Source organism: Conger conger, chromosome 17 (assembly GCF_963514075.1).
Source record: "Conger conger chromosome 17, fConCon1.1, whole genome shotgun sequence".
NCBI classification, from domain to species: domain Eukaryota; kingdom Metazoa; phylum Chordata; class Actinopteri; order Anguilliformes; family Congridae; genus Conger; species Conger conger.
This window is the reverse complement of record NC_083776.1, coordinates 8,889,037-8,906,014: the sequence shown is the minus strand read 5'-3', so window position 1 is coordinate 8,906,014 and position 16,978 is coordinate 8,889,037. Positions and strand designations below refer to the sequence as shown.

The following is a 16,978-nucleotide window of genomic DNA, read 5'->3' as shown; positions in this document are numbered from 1 at the left end:
AGTGTTCTTGGTCTATTTGACAACTGAAACAAATATTTTCTTTGGAATTCAAAGTTTTTTTTGGTCGTCATCCATCATCTATCTGGTCATTTGCTATTGCTGAGCTCACCAATGCATTTTTGCTTGTAACCAATATGCCAAACAGTTGAGTGTTTTGAAACATCTAATACGTATATGGAACAGACAAATGGTTAACTAGCACTTCCATATTTCTACATGAACAAATAAACTGATTTTGTATTTAAATACAAATTAAATTTAAAATGTGTATATTGTGCTATATAATATACATGAGGAAATGAAGATAATGATAAGAAGATAATACAATAATGAGTAAGTTAGTAAGATAAATAGGCAATTTCATATATCATAGCAATGCGAGTTCTTTTGGTCAAATAAATCACCTAAGCAAAAAAAGGAAAGAACAGAACCCTTTAATTCAGTAAGTGAGCTGATCTAAACCCAGTAATAATCGGTCATCAGGGCAGATTCACCCTGATTCACACTGCAGCGGGGGCTCTCTAGCAAAGTCCAGTGAGAAACACACAGGTCTGTGGACAGGGCTGTGAGGTACGGGAACAGTACCACACGCAGGATCTCAAAGTCGGCACACAGGAAGGTAAGAGGACTCTCATCATCACCAGCACCAGCACCGCTGTCACCCTGCTGTTCTGGCCAGAAAACAGAGCTGCCATTCAGGAGTCGGGCTGGCGCGTGGAGGGCAGCAGATGGAGGAGCGAGCGCATCCGAGCCTGGGCTGGCAGGCCCAGACCAGGGCGCCGCTTCCGCGCAAACCGTGAACTCAATTACTGCCGCTGTAGGCCGAAAGAACCGCCTCGCGCGGGAGAGACGTTTCCGCCATGCGGCCTGCTCCGGTCAACCGGTGTTTTCATAAGCACAACACGCGCCCTATTTCACCGTAATGGAAGTGAAAATACTGTATCTGGCACTGCTGACCAGAACATTTGGCAAAGTAGTGTAAGCCCTATAGTATATGTCAACATATGCCCCTTTTACAGAACAATTTAACCAGCCGCATGTGTACTGTGAAAACATTGTTTTCTTCAAATTATGAACAAATTAGGATTTAATTAACCTGGAGCTTAAATGGTTAATTTTGCAACAATATTACTGCCATCATATCAACAGACGATTGGTAGCTTGCCAAATATCTTGATTTCAGCATCCAAGCAAGATAAAAAACAATCTTGGCTGAAGACAAAGAGTTCCACTCTTTTCATGACTATCATTGGAAACAATGACTTTTAGTCATCCATGGTTGCTAATATTGTAGAGATTGTATTGATAGACTGCATTAACACCTAAAAGACAATTACATGCATATCATTTTGCACTTTCAGTTTTAAGCTGAATTAACTCAAGAAACTGCATTAAATATGTTTCCACAGGAAAGACAAACCATCCGACTGATATATTAATCTATCAATAATTGAAACTCCCACTTCCGCAAAAAAGTGAATAATTACTGCCCTCAACTCTATCCAACTAAGCCCTTTTTGAAACAAATGCAAACAAAACTTTTCTCATTATTTAAAGAGTATAGAGATCTTTTCTTCTTTTCACTTCATTCTACTTTTTTGAAACAATTCTGCTTTGTTTCACTGTTCATACTGAAGGATGCAGGCACTGCACTGGTCCGTACTCGTTCTCCAGCTGACATCCTCATTTTCACGCGCTATAATAAGCACAACACACTGCTCAGAATATGCTTTTTCTAGACAAAACCTCAATACCATCAGAGGAGAGATGTGATTTCCACCCTCTGTCCTCTCAGTGCCAGAGATGGTCCATATCCTCGCCTGCTTTTCTTCATGTGAATCACGCTGCAGACATGTTTACTCCCCGAACAGACTGTTGTTTGGGAATTCGGTTCCGATGTTCGCGCTCACAGACGGGCCCTGACGATGTGGGCCGGCACCGTGCTTCTGGAGAGTCTGCGCTTGTGTTGGAACCCCCCCCCTCCAAAGCGCTACCCAATGCTGGCTGTCTCAGATCCAGCCTACTGTTTTTAGGAAGAGATTCCTGCTCCAAAATAACTACAAAAGGAATTCAAGGCCTGGACATGCACCAACTTGCATATATTCCTGGAAGCTCTAATCACAATTGTCTGGCTTGTGTATAACACAAGGTAGCCGCTACAACTACCCTACGGGAGACTAAACTAGTGGGGGCGCTCATGTGTCTGACAGACCATATGAAATGGGATGTGGTTGTGGTATTGGGGAAAATAGCCTACATTTTTAATGTGGCATTATGAATGCAACTGGCACAGCACTGCCATATTTTTGTACAGAGAGATCTCGACTTGCAAAACCACACAGAGTAAAGAAATAAACATGCATTGTGCATACTACACCAGACAAATATTACGCAGCATCCATTTTACTCATTGGCTCTGTGCAGTGCCACCGTTCTACTTCTTAAAATGTAAAATTTTAATATGTAGGATCAATGATCATTTTCAGACTTTATGGTTCCAATGCTCAATTTTCCAAGAGCTTATTTTGAAAGAATGTGACATTTGCATTTTAATGCATAATTATACTTAAAATTAAGACTTGAATACAAATGTACAGCAGGGTGATTGCATGGCAGTGAAACTTCACCAGGAAACACTAAAATTATAAGGACCCTTTTGACCTCCACACTTTGCTCTTGCCATCACTCTGGTACAAGTCAATCTTAGTGTTCTCTGTCCACAAGGCCGCAAGGCATATATACACTCACTGACCACTTTATTAGGTTTGTATTTGACTTATTTTTTGTCTTACTGGTCTTCTGCTGCTTTATTATTACTGGTCCTCAGCCCATCCATTTCGATATGAAACACGCTGTGTGTTCAGAGGCACTCTTCGGCTCCATTGCTGTAACGTGTGGGTATTTGAGTTACTGCCACCTTCCTGTCTGCTTGAACAGGTCCAGCCATTCTCCTGTGACCGCTCTCATTAACAAGGCATTGCCCACATGTTTTTTTTTTTTTTGGTGTTTTAAGCCATTCCATGTAACTCTCAAGACTGCTGTGCGTGAAAATCCCAGGATGTCAGCAGTTTCTGAGATATTCAAACCACCCCGTCTGGCACTAACAATCATTCCATGGTCAAAGTCTCTTAGATCACATTTCTACACAAGTCTGATGTTTGGTCGGAAACAACGAATGTACCTCTTGATCCTGCTTTTATGCACTGCTGTTACATGATTGACAGATTACATATTTGCATTAACGAGCTGGGCTACCTAATAAAGTGGTCACTCAGTGTATATATATATACACTACAAAAAATCACATCATTTTGCTAAATAAAAGAATAAACTATGCAACAAAAATAAAATACAAATGAATAACGAACAGGGCTGGGATAAGAAAGGAGGCCCAACTCAGACAGCAGACACTTATAGATGCTTGATAAGTTTAACAGTTTGAGAGGAAGAGTTGTAGCAAAAAATATTTTAGCTCATTTTTTTATTGGAACATACATTTTTAAAATGTTTTTCATTTAAATTGTTTTTTCATTTCCTGCTGAATTAATAAATGTTTGTTTGGCCAGTACCGGCTGCAATATTTCAGCTTTGCATTAGTTATGTCAAGTTAAATTATTCTTAATATTCCATAAATATGTACATTATACCATATTTTTGAATGAGAGTGAATAATAATTGAATCGTATGAAATGTATAGCTGTATAGAGCCTTAAATCGGTTTACAATACAATAATTCAATAAAGCATCATTGCCTATTGAGAATGATCACACTTCCAAGTGCCTGCATAAACACACAAACACTACCCGTAGGATGGTATTGCTGCATATTGTTTATTCTTGAATATTTTGGCTATCACCAAATGTATCTTTAAAATTATAGTAATTTGTGGAGTTGTTTGGTGACTTTTAGCTGCAAGTCTAACATTAGAACAATCACATTTAACCACAAAAAAACAGCCAAGGCTTTGTGTTATCTTTGTGCACCGCCATGAGTCCCATTATGAATGTAGCTGTCAAAGTAAGAAGTAAGAAGTAAACAAACAGTTGAAATGATCCCGGTTAGCAGTTAGTGGATTTATGTGCGGGTTGACTCCCCTTTCAATCAAACTCTGCATACTCCACCCAACAGCTGTTTGACATTGTAAACTGAGAATATGAAATCCTGGGCATCCAGCTCTATAGATGAGAATGTCTGTGTTGTTGGTGAGTGGGAAGGAATACACAATTTGTTTTAACCTCCTAGAAATGATCACAAAATTATTGCGAAAGACCAGGGTTATTAACACAGCATAGACAGTTACGTATTCACTTCTTGACACTAAACCAAAAGTAAACTCATTTGTAAACAAATGAAGCTGCTTGCTTCGAATTTGGAAATGGTGTGTGATGTTACAATCCGTTTCAACACTGTCTTCGCTATCTCTCAGTTTGAATTAAAGGCATCCTGACAATCCACCTTGAGTACAGGGTTAAGGTTAAACAATCTGCAAGAACTAGAATAAGAATTGAGCAATGTCTCGAATCTGCACAGTAACCTCTCTTAACAAATGCCCTAATTCTCAAAAGAAAAAAGAAAAAAACTTCATTTTGCAAATTGTGACATATTCAGAGAGAAGTTCAGTCATGCTGATGCAGTTTATGAATTTAACTGAATTCTTACAGTAGGCCAAAGTCGAGGAGTAGTCCTAATGAAAACAATTGAAATTAATGTGTCCAACAGAAATTATATACAAGGCAGAGGCCAATTTCATTGGACACTTTTTTTTTTCGAGAAAGTTACCCAATGTGCCACTGTTCATACCTGTGTTGTGAAACAAGCTGCAGCGACATAATCATTATAGTGAGGCCACAAAAGTTATCGATGGACTCTTAAATACGCTCATTAACTCAACCACACAGTGGTGAACAGTAGGGATCAGCAATACATTTGCAGCACAGAACACATAATCGTAGTACATAATTTGAACAAAATTAAAACCTTCCCCGGAGAACTAAAATATAAAATATCCTGTATGTATAAAGCGTTATTAAACATATCAAGCATTATTTAAAGATTATAGAGACTTCAGGCTGGTGTTGTTTCTATGCATCTTTGCCAGTCTAGTACAGTCTACACACTAACAAAACGTAAAATCAAGCAACGCTCCACAGCGCTCTGCCGTTAGTTTATCATAATCATAAGCTTACAAAAATAAATAAAAATAGGCACCATATTGGGGTTTTCATAGTTCAGTTTTGTTTTCAAATGTTGTGGTAGGTAATGTAGCCGACATTACAAACGGGGTTAAAATAAAAGTATTATCAAATTACATTTTATATCAAATAAGTATCAGTCTATATATGCTATATTGATCGCCCTCGTCTTTATTTTGCGTCAAAAATAATGTGACCACTGGTGAACTTGCAAGCGTCCTAAATGGAAAAAGGGAACAAGGAATAGCCGTCTGGCACATAGGACCCAGCGGAAAACAGAGTTCTTCTGCAACGCCAGTCTAAGACACTGTGCAAGGCGGAGAGAGAGAGAGGGAGAGAGCGCGCAGACTCCTCCTCATCTCCAGTGTCAAACTTGACATCAGCCTCTGAGCCGAGAATGGTAACTTGCGTCGGAATAGGAGCCCTCACATCAGTGGCATGCTTCATGGAGTTATGTACCACTCTTTGCCCTCTGAACTGCCGTCATGGATTGCAAACCCCCCGTGCTTTTTCTTACCCTGTTCTCGTTCGTTTGCCAAGGACAACTGACTAGCCATCCATCCAACGAAGGTAAGGATATCGTTTGGAGTGAAATACAAGTGAAAGCGTATCTTGAGCTACAGCACTTTCAGTGCATGCCGGAGAGTCAGTTACTTGGTTGGCGATTACGGAATTAGTTAAGGTGGACCAGACGCTGATGATGCTCTGGATGGTCTGAAAACTGCCGAACAGTTGAAAATGCAGCAAAGTGATATTTCGTGTATTTTTTGCAACGTGTAAAGTGTCTTCTTTTTTTCTTTTTTCTTTTTTTTTTGCATTGCGATTGATGTAGAGCTCTGACACGATTGCGTTATCTAGGACGCTATAGCTGGCTAAACAAAATACAATTATATTTATCGATTTATTGCCCAATGGAGTCGTTATAGTAAGTAGTTTTAACCCATATTATGGGTGGTGGCATGGACTTATGTGAGGTCAAACCCAAAGTGGAAACTCGTAAAACATTACCACGAGGGCAAGTTCTTCATGTCAGCTGTGTTTTGATTGGACGTCTCCAAATTACATTTAGCATATTTAAAAAATGCAGGTTTTAAATTATTTTAGGATTGACAATTATTGTCATACAGGGAGAAGCAATCACCAAATATGCGCTTTAGGAGAAAGGACAATGTATGCAGCTGCATAGCGGTTTACGCGTCGTGCCATACCATAACAGCGAACCCTTTGACATTAATTCATTTCAGTATGAAATCGTTTATGAGGCTACTGCGTCAGTTTATCGTTTGAACATGGCAGTCTTCGAAAGATGATTGTGCATTAACCTATTTAGGTATTTTTTATGTTTAGCGAGACTCGGATTTTGTGACTGAGTTACTGGAAGATATGCCATGTTGCTACACGGAAAGCAAGCGCTGTAGGTTTGAGAATTTCCGAAGGCTCATGATCTCCATCACTCTGGGTCATTTTAGACCTGGATATGTGAATTCATATTCTGTCAGAACAACACTTCAAGTCAATGGCCTCAGTGTCGTGAATCTATTGCTGATGATAACGGGAAATGATTTAAGCAGCGCATCTCTGACTGATGATTTTACATAGTGGGTTATTTTCACAGCGAGGTGGGACTGAATGAGACTGAAATTATTGAAGTCAGTCGGAGACTGATCGTTTCGTTTAGGTTGCTTCGGTTCATGGGTGACTCGTCGTCTTTCACAGTAACCACCGCGAAAGCAGAGAACTGGTTTATTTTACACTTGCCCAAAGGCTACTTGCCGACAACGAAGATGTAGTTAAACTCTGTTTAAGGAGAGCTAGGAGGAGAATGATTGTCATATGGTCGTGTAATTAACCCGTATTATTACCTCTTAAAGTGCAGGCAAGATATCATTAGCTTACTTCAGACACATGTTTGCATGATTTATATGTACTTGAACAAATTCAACATCGCCATTTTATGCATAAGGCTCTCACAGAGAGGTGATTAGATCTGATCACCTCTTCGGTGACCATAGTTCTATCTTAATTCTTTATAGACGAGGGAAGCTAGATTTTCGTTAAAATAGTTGAGCCATTCAGTTTCTGAAATATTATATGTATGTGTAATTGTAAAAACTGTTTAAAGTACGTTTACTTCAAGTTATTTTATTGATTTATTTTTAGAAATAAAATTAGAACTACGTTAAGACCGAGGGTGGTGAAACAAGCATTGTTATAGTCATCGCACTTCTCGAGTTTTTGTCTCTCCATTGCAGATTGCTATCATGTTGTCATCTCAGTCAGAACATGTACCAAAATGCGCTTCTCATCTTTCCGCTTGCCACACGGAATAAATAAATAAATAAATAAATAAATAAATAAATAAATAAATAAATGTGAAAATAGGTAACAAAGTATCACTTTCCGAGAGTTGTCCTTGTTTTGTAGGTTACATTTAGAAGCGTAGTAACTGAATGTTTGACGGCTAAATATAATTTCCTGGTAGAAGAAAGGTCACTATTAATATTTTTGGATAACACAGCTCATAAAACTATTTGTTACGCATATTGGAAGTCTGCTTTAACTTACATTTAAAACGCTTACAATACTGTACCTCAAAATATTATCTCAAATATTCCATTCCATTAAGTTATTTTATTGCAAACTTGTTTGTTTTCTTTGAATAACTTTTACTTATTATTTAATAATTAAATGTATTTATCTTTTTTTTATTTTCCAGAATACCTTCAATATGTGTATCAATAAACAAAAGCTAGTACACAAGCTACTACGTGTAGTTACTTCTTTACTTTACTTTAAAGTCTGCGGGCACTCACTGCATACAACTAATTGTAAGTTATTGTAATCATACTCAGCCTGTGTTTTAATCCAACTGAGTAAAAGTACTTTGTGAAGGTATATGTAGCAGCGAAATACTGATGCCCTTTTTGTATTTTGTTTCAAAACGAAAAGAAATACATGACAAAAAATTAAGAGATGGATGGAAGTTGATGCATGTCAAATGCGTATGCTGGGACATAACGGCGATGAAGTGAAACATTCTAAACATTAAATAGGCCACGTTTTGATGTATTACTTTCCCCTTGGAATTTACAGCCGAAAAATAAAACATCCCAAGTAGCATACTGAAAAATATGTAATGTTTCATGTTATGTGCCTTGTGGTTGGTTTAATGATGATTATTTTATGTCTAAACAGATATGATTACCCTATGTGATAGTTTCTCTCGCAAGCATTTTGGATTAAAAACACAATTTTGCAGAATGCAGATCTGAGATATTAAAGACACATAGAAATCAAGTTTTATTATGGTAGCATTATATTGAGATGCATGGACATCAGATGTGTGCGTGTGTGCGCGCGCGCTCCTGTGTTGGGTGTGTGTATTCAATTTGCTTCGAAGTTGCCTTCACCGTAAAATGTCCAGTGTTTATTAAACTATATCAAAGTACATATGAGTCCAACAGGGACCATGTGTACTTTGTAGGAGTTAATTTAAAACTGAACGTGTTACTGTGTAGGCCTACTGTAAATGGGGGAAAGCGATCCACCAGCAAGTGTCAGTAAAGAGTCGCAGTCACTGGAGCAAGAAATGCAATGCATCTCTCAAGATGATCTGAATATTTTTATCCAGCTAAAAAGATAGAACACACGGGCACATAAATTAGCTAACAGTTTAAAGACGAGGGAGAACTAGTTAACGATAATGATTACCGTTTTAATTACAGAATTACAGTAAGTGTAGTGTCTTGACTTCCAAGTAGTCTTTAGGTTCATTCGGAGCCATTAATAATATTAAAGTGCACCTCAATTAAATATTACTTTCTATGTAGCACACACTGGGCTTATGCTTGACCATATTCAGATAACACATTCTTTAGTCTGAGAAATAGGCCTTATTTTAACATTTGCCATTGTTTGCTCAGAAACGATTCTGATACTCATGCTAATCCAATCCATTTGATTGCACCCAGTGTCTTTGTGTAAATTATTGTGTTTAAAGCTGTAATTTTTTTATACACTTATAAAATATGTCACGATACCGTAGCTAGACCTATATCTAGCTGAACGAGATTAATTGTCTTATCTTTGCCCTCACGCTGCTACAGTTGTATATCGAGTTTCGAATGATAGCGTAATTTTCATTACGTACAGGCCTACTCAATAGTTGAATCCGAAGTTTAATCCGAAGGCTATTGTGCTTCATTCCAAAAAAAAAAACAAAAAAAAAACGGCGTATCTTGAAAATGCAATACGACTAAAGACGCCGCATTTTGGGAATCATGCATCAGTACAAACCTTTGATACAAGAATAGACCCTTTAAGTTTAAACCAGTTCAAATATAGCCCTTCCCTTTACACGACATGTTCCTCATACATATATTGTTTTTTGTTTTTTTTCGAGTAAGAACATATTATCGAGAGTTACTCCACAGCTAATTAGAACGTGGACTAGACTGAATAATCATGTCAGCATTTAAATTTTGCATCTTCAGTTGGTCTGTTTTATACCGCCTTCAAAGCAACCATTTCTACGCCGTAACGTTAGATCACTGCTGAAGTGAAAGTAGAAGCTGTAAGTTGCAAAGGGGCACTAACAAGTCTGATTTACTGTAAAATTGAAGGCCACTCCTAAGACCTGCATTATAACCATAATTCAACCGGATAACGAGAAAAGTGATTGAAAAATCTGCCAACACTCATACAGTATGGAGTGCGACGCTCCACTGAAAGCGTAGGCCTGCACAGATGGCCTGGCAGATTTTATTTATTTATTTTTATAACTAATTTAGCCCCGAGCAACATCGAAGACTATAGGATTCTGTAGGTATTGTGAAGGACAAAACCGATCTTTTAGTGCCAGATTGTCAACACAGAGTCGATAAATTAAAGTAGGACTACAAACACATTTGAGATTCCTATGTATTTTTAAATGTTAGAATATTTTTAAACATAATAATACATTCCAGGTGTGGATGGCTTTAATTGCCCTACCATGTTAGGGCCGCATAATGCGTATCCGGGCTCACAGATTTTAGACGTTGTATTATTTGTGTGGTCCTTTGGTTGCGGGACCTCTTCTTCCAAATAGCCTTTACTATTACTTGGTTTTATTTTGTGATGCACCGTGGTTTTTGATTCATTACTAGCCAAGTGACCAAACAAACTTTAATTTAACACCGTAGAATGAAAATGTGTTAACTAGCCACACAAACCTTACAAGTGATAAAATAACCGTTGTATTTACGCAGGCTTGTATTTTTACTTGAATAATTCCGTTATAAAGCGATTCCTGAGTATTAATGGAATATTTTGTTTATTAATTTGTGTTAATTAAAATTACTTTTTTGGGCCCTTTTCTCTTCTCCCGGGTTTATCTTTTTAAAGTACTTTAATTTACCAGTTCCAGTTAATTCCCATCACAGACAGACATCAAACTCGCCCGTAGACAGGAAAAGCCTGCATTTCAATCGGGGGGTAAAATATTTCTTTACAAGGCCTACTCAGCGAGGGAGAGAGATTGACGCAGGGTTGTACGGTTGCGTGATGTTACTGAAACAGGACATACAAATTAATTAACGACGACTGCTTTTGTTTTCGAAATCCTCAAGAGTTTCACTTTTATAAGGACATGTTATCAAACAGTAAAGTTTTCTAACAAAAGTGTTTATTCATTCATATTTGGCTTTATTACGCGTAACCAAAGCAACAATGGGTCATTATACACACTAATATAATAATAATAATAATAATAATAATAATAATAATAAGAAGAAGAAGAAGAAGAAGAAGAAGAAGAAGAAGAAGAAGAAGAAGAAGAAGAAGAAGAAGAAGAAGAAGAAGAAGAAGAAGAAGAATGTTTTCAAGGTACTCAGGTGGCACTACTCTTCTGCTGTAAATCGAAATATCCTCCTTTTAATCTCAGCTCTTCGCGTGGTTATCAGCAATCGATTATGGATGAGGGCCTACGAATGCTCTCCAGGCGGTAGCAAATTCTACTGCCTTTCTCTCTCTCCAAAGAAGAGTTTCCAAATTTGCAAAAAGAGTCCAATAACAGAAAGTAGCCTACTTTATGAGATATTGTATTGGAGCTGTAATGCATTTTAAATTAATACAGCTGACACTGGTTATTTAAGTAATTCCAAAGTGATGAAAGGCGTACTGCGATATTTCTTTTTACTCTTGACTGCCTTTGTGTAACTACTGCGCGCACTGACTGTCCGGGTATCAGGAAGGGCTGTTACAAGTTACTGTATCGCCTTTGTTCTATTACATTGACGTGCGTGTGTGTGTGTACGTGCATGTCAATGCACTTGCATTTCCAAAATAAAAGTGTTAATTTAACTCTGCTTCTAGTAGTGACCTCACCACTTGCCAAGAGTTTAACACTGAGCATTTTACAGCAATGATTCTGATCAAATCCCATATCTGCTCAAGTATATGACCTTACAATGTACGGATTTTATGACGCAGGCGTCATTTATTACTAGTTGTTTGAACACGCGTTTTAGTAGGCCTACTTTTGAAACCTGAATGTAATAAATTACCAAAACATATAACTAAGAACGGAGAACCAATGGAATAGAACCTTTTTTTATTTCTCTGTAAAATAAATGATTATATATTGTATAATATATACATACTATGTGTGTATAATATGTATAATAGTCATTTTAACGTTTATTGGGGGTAATGATTCAACTTTTATTTGATGCTAGAGAACAATGACTAGTTTATTTTCAGAATAGTATTTTACTCCCATGTGTTGTGCATTACATAAAAATGATATTATATTGTATGTTAATTTTCTTTTAGATCATGGCTTCCTGCCTACTTAAACAGACCTCTGTTCAAAGAGGTAAATGGATTTCATGCCATTCAGTAGCTTTCTAAAGTAAGCAAATGTTAGGATATTCACCCCCTCAAACAGTGAAATGTTGGCATAGAGTTGCATTTAGATGTGTCTTCATAAGATAATATTAAACATATATGAAATACAGCAGTACATTAATCATTACAGTGACAGCATAATAATGCATTTTAAAATGGCGGAAACCTTGCCTTGATACTACTGATGCTTTTTGAAGAACATATATGGTTTCCATTCAAATGTCCTTAAGAGAATAATAAACATCTTCCTTTTACTGGCAAAGATATATGTATATATACTTTTAGAAATAGATGTGTTGTGTCTGTAGGCCATTCAATGAGTAACAACTCTTGTAGTGAGAGGGGTGTTTGCATAATTGGGGAGGTGGAGGAGTTGGTGGAAGACCAGCGTGCTGTGCAGCGTGAGTGTGCGCTCTCTCCACTGCTCCATGGTGGGCTGTGGGCAGCAGAGCACGCTCCCTCCTCCCCACCCTGGGCGCCATGATGGCCTGTATTTTTAGACGGAGGTGCAGGGAGGCTTCGGAGTATCCGAGAGCAAGGCGGACCCCCGCTGGGAAAGGCCGTTTCGTGAGCGATGGTACCTTTCTGGGGGTGCTGAAAATGTGCTTACGCATGCCTTTACTGTAAAAATAGCCCCGCGTCTCTCGGCCCTGTCTTCCAGGCATCGAACCCGTGGCGCGCGGCATTATTGGGCGGAGGCAGCGCACGGGGGAACGCGCTGTGAGCGTTCAGCGGAGTTGGGGGAGCGCAGGCAGCACGCAGAGCGAGACTGAGCTGAATTATTCATGCTGTGTACTTTAATACTTCATCGCCGTCGTAATGGGCAGAATCTGTTATAATTGTGTTGTTGGGTGGGCACAGGAAGGTTCACGGAGAAATGTCAGGGTTTCTTTCTCTCTTGGATTATCTTCAGTCCTGCTGTTTTCTCCAGGCTACATTGCTACGTCCAATAATAAATAAAATAAATGTTTCTCTCTCCTTTGAAGGAAGTTCTGGCTCTCGTGCATTTCAGCATTAGTAATGGTTAATGCAACGGAAAAACTTTTGTTTTCTTTTTTAACATTTTGTGAAATATAATTTTTGCCATTTGTAGTTGTTTTTGGGAAGTCAGTCTGGAGGAACATCAAACCCGTGATATTCCAGTAAAGAGATGGTCATGCAGAATTAAACATGCAAAAATAAATATGAAGGAGGCCTATATGTATAAGAACATTTTTGTTTTCATTATTTGTTTTTCAACATTAGCAATTGATAGACAATTAGAGTTTTATTTTTGCATGCTGAAATATAAAAAATGCCCCACATCCATATTTCTGTATTGTTATATGAAGCAAATTAATAAGAAGTACCCTTTTTTTAAAGAAAATTCTCTTTGTTTGTATACTTTTGCAAACATTGTGAGCATGCGTAACTTTTCCTGCTGATGACTCTCCTCATTTGTTATACTGATATTGAAGAAGAAAACAAATGAGATTTTCACACTTATTGCTGTAGTAAACTTTATACAAACTTGAATTAAAATGAAAGCGAGCCATATGATTATAAATTAGTTTAGTACTTTCAGATTTACTAATGTTACAGCACATTTTGAAAGCTGATGCAGCATACTTTAAATATTACATTCAGTGTGAATATGAATGCACCAAAATATGCTGTACACATTTCCATGCATGAGAAAGTTTCATAGCAACTGTTTATTGTTCTTGCGGAATACTTATGCAAATATGTTGTGTGTAGTATGACTGTATCACTAATGTTTTAATTTGAGATGTGTCTTTTGATATGATATTTTCTTGGAACTATCCCAATGCAACTTTATTTTAAATTATATTTAAGATTTTGAGAGACGCTACTATTTTCCAGAAACCCAGTGCAACCCAGTAAAATGATTTTTATTATATTTAAGATTTTACCTTATGTGCTGATCTGTCTCTGATACCAGGTTCGCTTTCTGTAAAGCAGACCCGTTTCCTTATTACATAAATGTAATTTTGTCCAAAGATCATAAAACGTATTATGGGTGTGTGTGAACACTGAAATCTGATGGAACTGTGTGCAGTAATAGCATTGCACGCAATAACTTAAAATAATAATAATATCGTTTAGTTTAATTCTGGCAGAAAGAGGTCTTTTGATATTGTATAGCGTTGGGCTGATGAGGTTCCCGGTGCCAAATCGGACGTTGCTATGCGCATGTTTATTTTGGAGAGACGGGTTGGTGTTGAGCGCCTTGGACGCGGCGGAGGCTGGAGGCTTCCCAGCAGGCTTTGGGGCCCAGAAGTCGCAAACACCAGCTGCAGAGGAGGGGGCGACCCTGCGGGGATCAGCCCAGCATGCATAGGAGGGGGCGACCCTGCCAGAGGTCATCCAGGTTTGACCTTCCCCATCCAGAGATGCGGCGCTTTCCGCTTTCCTAACCCCTCCACTTTCCCGGACTCTCCCCTCTCCTCCCGGAGCAAGCATTCCTGCGTGACACCCACCATTGGCGGAGATCCTAGAGAGGATTATTCTCGATTGGATATTCCTTTTTTTTTTTTTTTTTCAACGTATGAACTTAACCACCTGATTCCAGTAATCCTAATCTGGACTGAACCGGTACGATGTGCCTGACCTAAGACCCGCGGTGGTTTAACAAGGGCTGGCAGACACTGTGGAATGGGGTGGCGGGGCGGGCGAATCGGTGTTGAAAGGCCTTGATCTGTGCTGCACAGCACAAAGGCCAACTGCATGCACTTGACACCAACTGCAACGGTTGACCTCGCAAACCGTCTCCAGCGTCATGACAGCGTAGTTCATAAACTCTCACGCCTGCGACTTATTTAATTAGTGGACATATTGTTCTGTGACTCATTTCTTCTCAAAAACATCTGACACATCTTGAAAAATGGCTTTCAGATGGTGTGTGTGTGTGTGTATGTATGCTTTAGCTAGCGCTGTGAATATAACGAGTATTTAATTGGCTTGTGAATTGAAGGTGCTTGTATCAAGTACAGAAAATAATTTTCTCTCAAATCTCTTGACACCACTTACAGCCCATGACTAGGTCCTGACCAGTTCGGAAATATTTATTACATACAACTCCCAGTTAAACCGAAGGAGAATACAAGACAACCGCACACATACACAATTAGACAAGTGTCCACGTTTTTTCCAGGTTATTGTGCAGTGTTTGTGTGGAAGTAGGTCTCAGTGTTGGATGGAAGAGCCACAGGCTGAATAGAGGGACGCGTTCCCCGCGGTGTGGGGTTGATTTATCAGCCAGAGTGATGGCCTTGGGCCTCCCGTGGCTGCTGCCCAAGATTATTGTCTCCCTCCTGTATTGATTCACCTGTTCTGCCTCATGCCGTTCCCTCCTGGTGACGAGCAGTCCGGCTTCTATTAATACCATTCAGTTACCGTACAGAGAAGGGCATTGTGGGGGACGGAGGGGGCCCCGGCCGATGGCCGCGCCTTAATTACGGGGCGGGGTAGGGGACGTCAGCCGCCATTTCCTCTTCCTGCCGCAGGAGAATTCACATCGCCAAATTCGGCCGTCTCATTTTCTGCTCTCCAGTTCCCTCGTTTGGCTCAATTTGAGATGCTGGCTCGGCTCGTTGAGAAATTTAAATTGGAACCAATGGAGCTGGATATGAGCTGCCATTATCTGACATAAGCAGATAGCTTTATTACACTTAATGGAAATCCGTCTACTGTATGTGAACGGAGCGCCCCAGCTGTTTGGCCAGCTCTCAGGTGAGGCCCGGTTTAAGACTCTCACACTGGAATTCGATAATGGATTTCCCTTTCCCCTCCGGCAGTGATGGATCCACTGTGTGTGGATGACAAGGCATCACACACACAATCCCATTCAGTTTGTATTGACCCATCTGCCCTCTGCTATTTTCAAGCCTTTTTTACATGAACATTCTGGAAAGCTGTCTTTTTCATTATTGTCCTTAATGTTCTTCAAATTTTGGGGATTTTATTTTTGTGCGTGTGTGTGGGAAAATGGACAATTACTTAAGATAAGTGAATGAACACACATTTGCTCTGCAACTGTGTTCAGCTTACGGGAACTGCAGTCTCCAATTATGCATTTCTGTCTCGCCTGAAACAATGCAGAAGCCGCACTGCAGCCTGGGAAAATTAGGCACTGGGGAAAAGAAAATAATGGATCGCCTTCTGTCTCGTGTAATATTTAACAAAGTACTGATGTTGTCATTGCAATGCAAATAGCCTAGTGTGCCCAGGGAAGCCAGACTCACATGCCACATCTCTTCCCCTGACTCGCTTCCCAAAAATGATGTCATTTGCCAGAAACAAACCCATCACATGCAATTAGATAAAGGCTGGCTAGGGGAGATAGGGACAAAACTTGCAATTTAGATTTTTCGTTGGACTGTAAATACTGAGAGGAGAATCAATCACATTTTCTTAGAAGTAGCCTCGCTATTATTGTTGGAGTGTGTACAGGCATAAGCATTTAACTCATAATGGTTGAATCCCCTCAAACAAAAGTAGCCTGTATTTTCCATTTCAGTTGTAGTCACACTGTGTTTACAAACCAGAGAGACGTTGGAAAAAATCAATAGGGGTAGTATAATGCATAATTATTTAGCAATTTGTACAATTCTGAGGAGATGAGCACGATATTCAGTTTGTAATTTTAGTTTATGGTAACAGCTGGGCTGCATCGCAGTGATTCCTGGGGTGCTCCACGTGCACCCCACTTCTCACACGCAGTGGTAGGAGCCGGAGATGTGATTCGCAGCCTTTTTACGACACCCCCACGCCCATCCTACAACTGTGCTGAATGTTTATTAGAGACCCCTCTCTCTTCTCCTCCCAGGTACGAATGTCACGTTCGGTTGACAGAGGTTATTTAGAAACAGTGCCTCTGCTTTCTGATCCCGGAGCA

General features: G+C 39.2%; 1 protein-coding gene across 4 annotated transcripts in view; it reads left to right on the top strand.

Moving 5' to 3' along the window:
- Positions 1-16,978, top strand: part of epha3 (eph receptor A3) — a 218,160-nt gene that overhangs the window by 107,214 nt on the left and 93,968 nt on the right. For 3 of the 4 annotated variants that reach the window (XM_061225674.1, XM_061225673.1, XM_061225676.1), the window contains exon 1: positions 5,599-5,763. The exons of the other annotated variant lie outside the window; for it this stretch is intronic. In XM_061225674.1, the coding sequence (XP_061081658.1) occupies positions 5,679-5,763 (85 nt within the window). In that variant the 5' untranslated portion in view covers positions 5,599-5,678. Of the gene's footprint in view, positions 1-5,598; positions 5,764-16,978 lie in introns of those variants that run through there. 4 annotated transcript variants of the gene reach the window in all.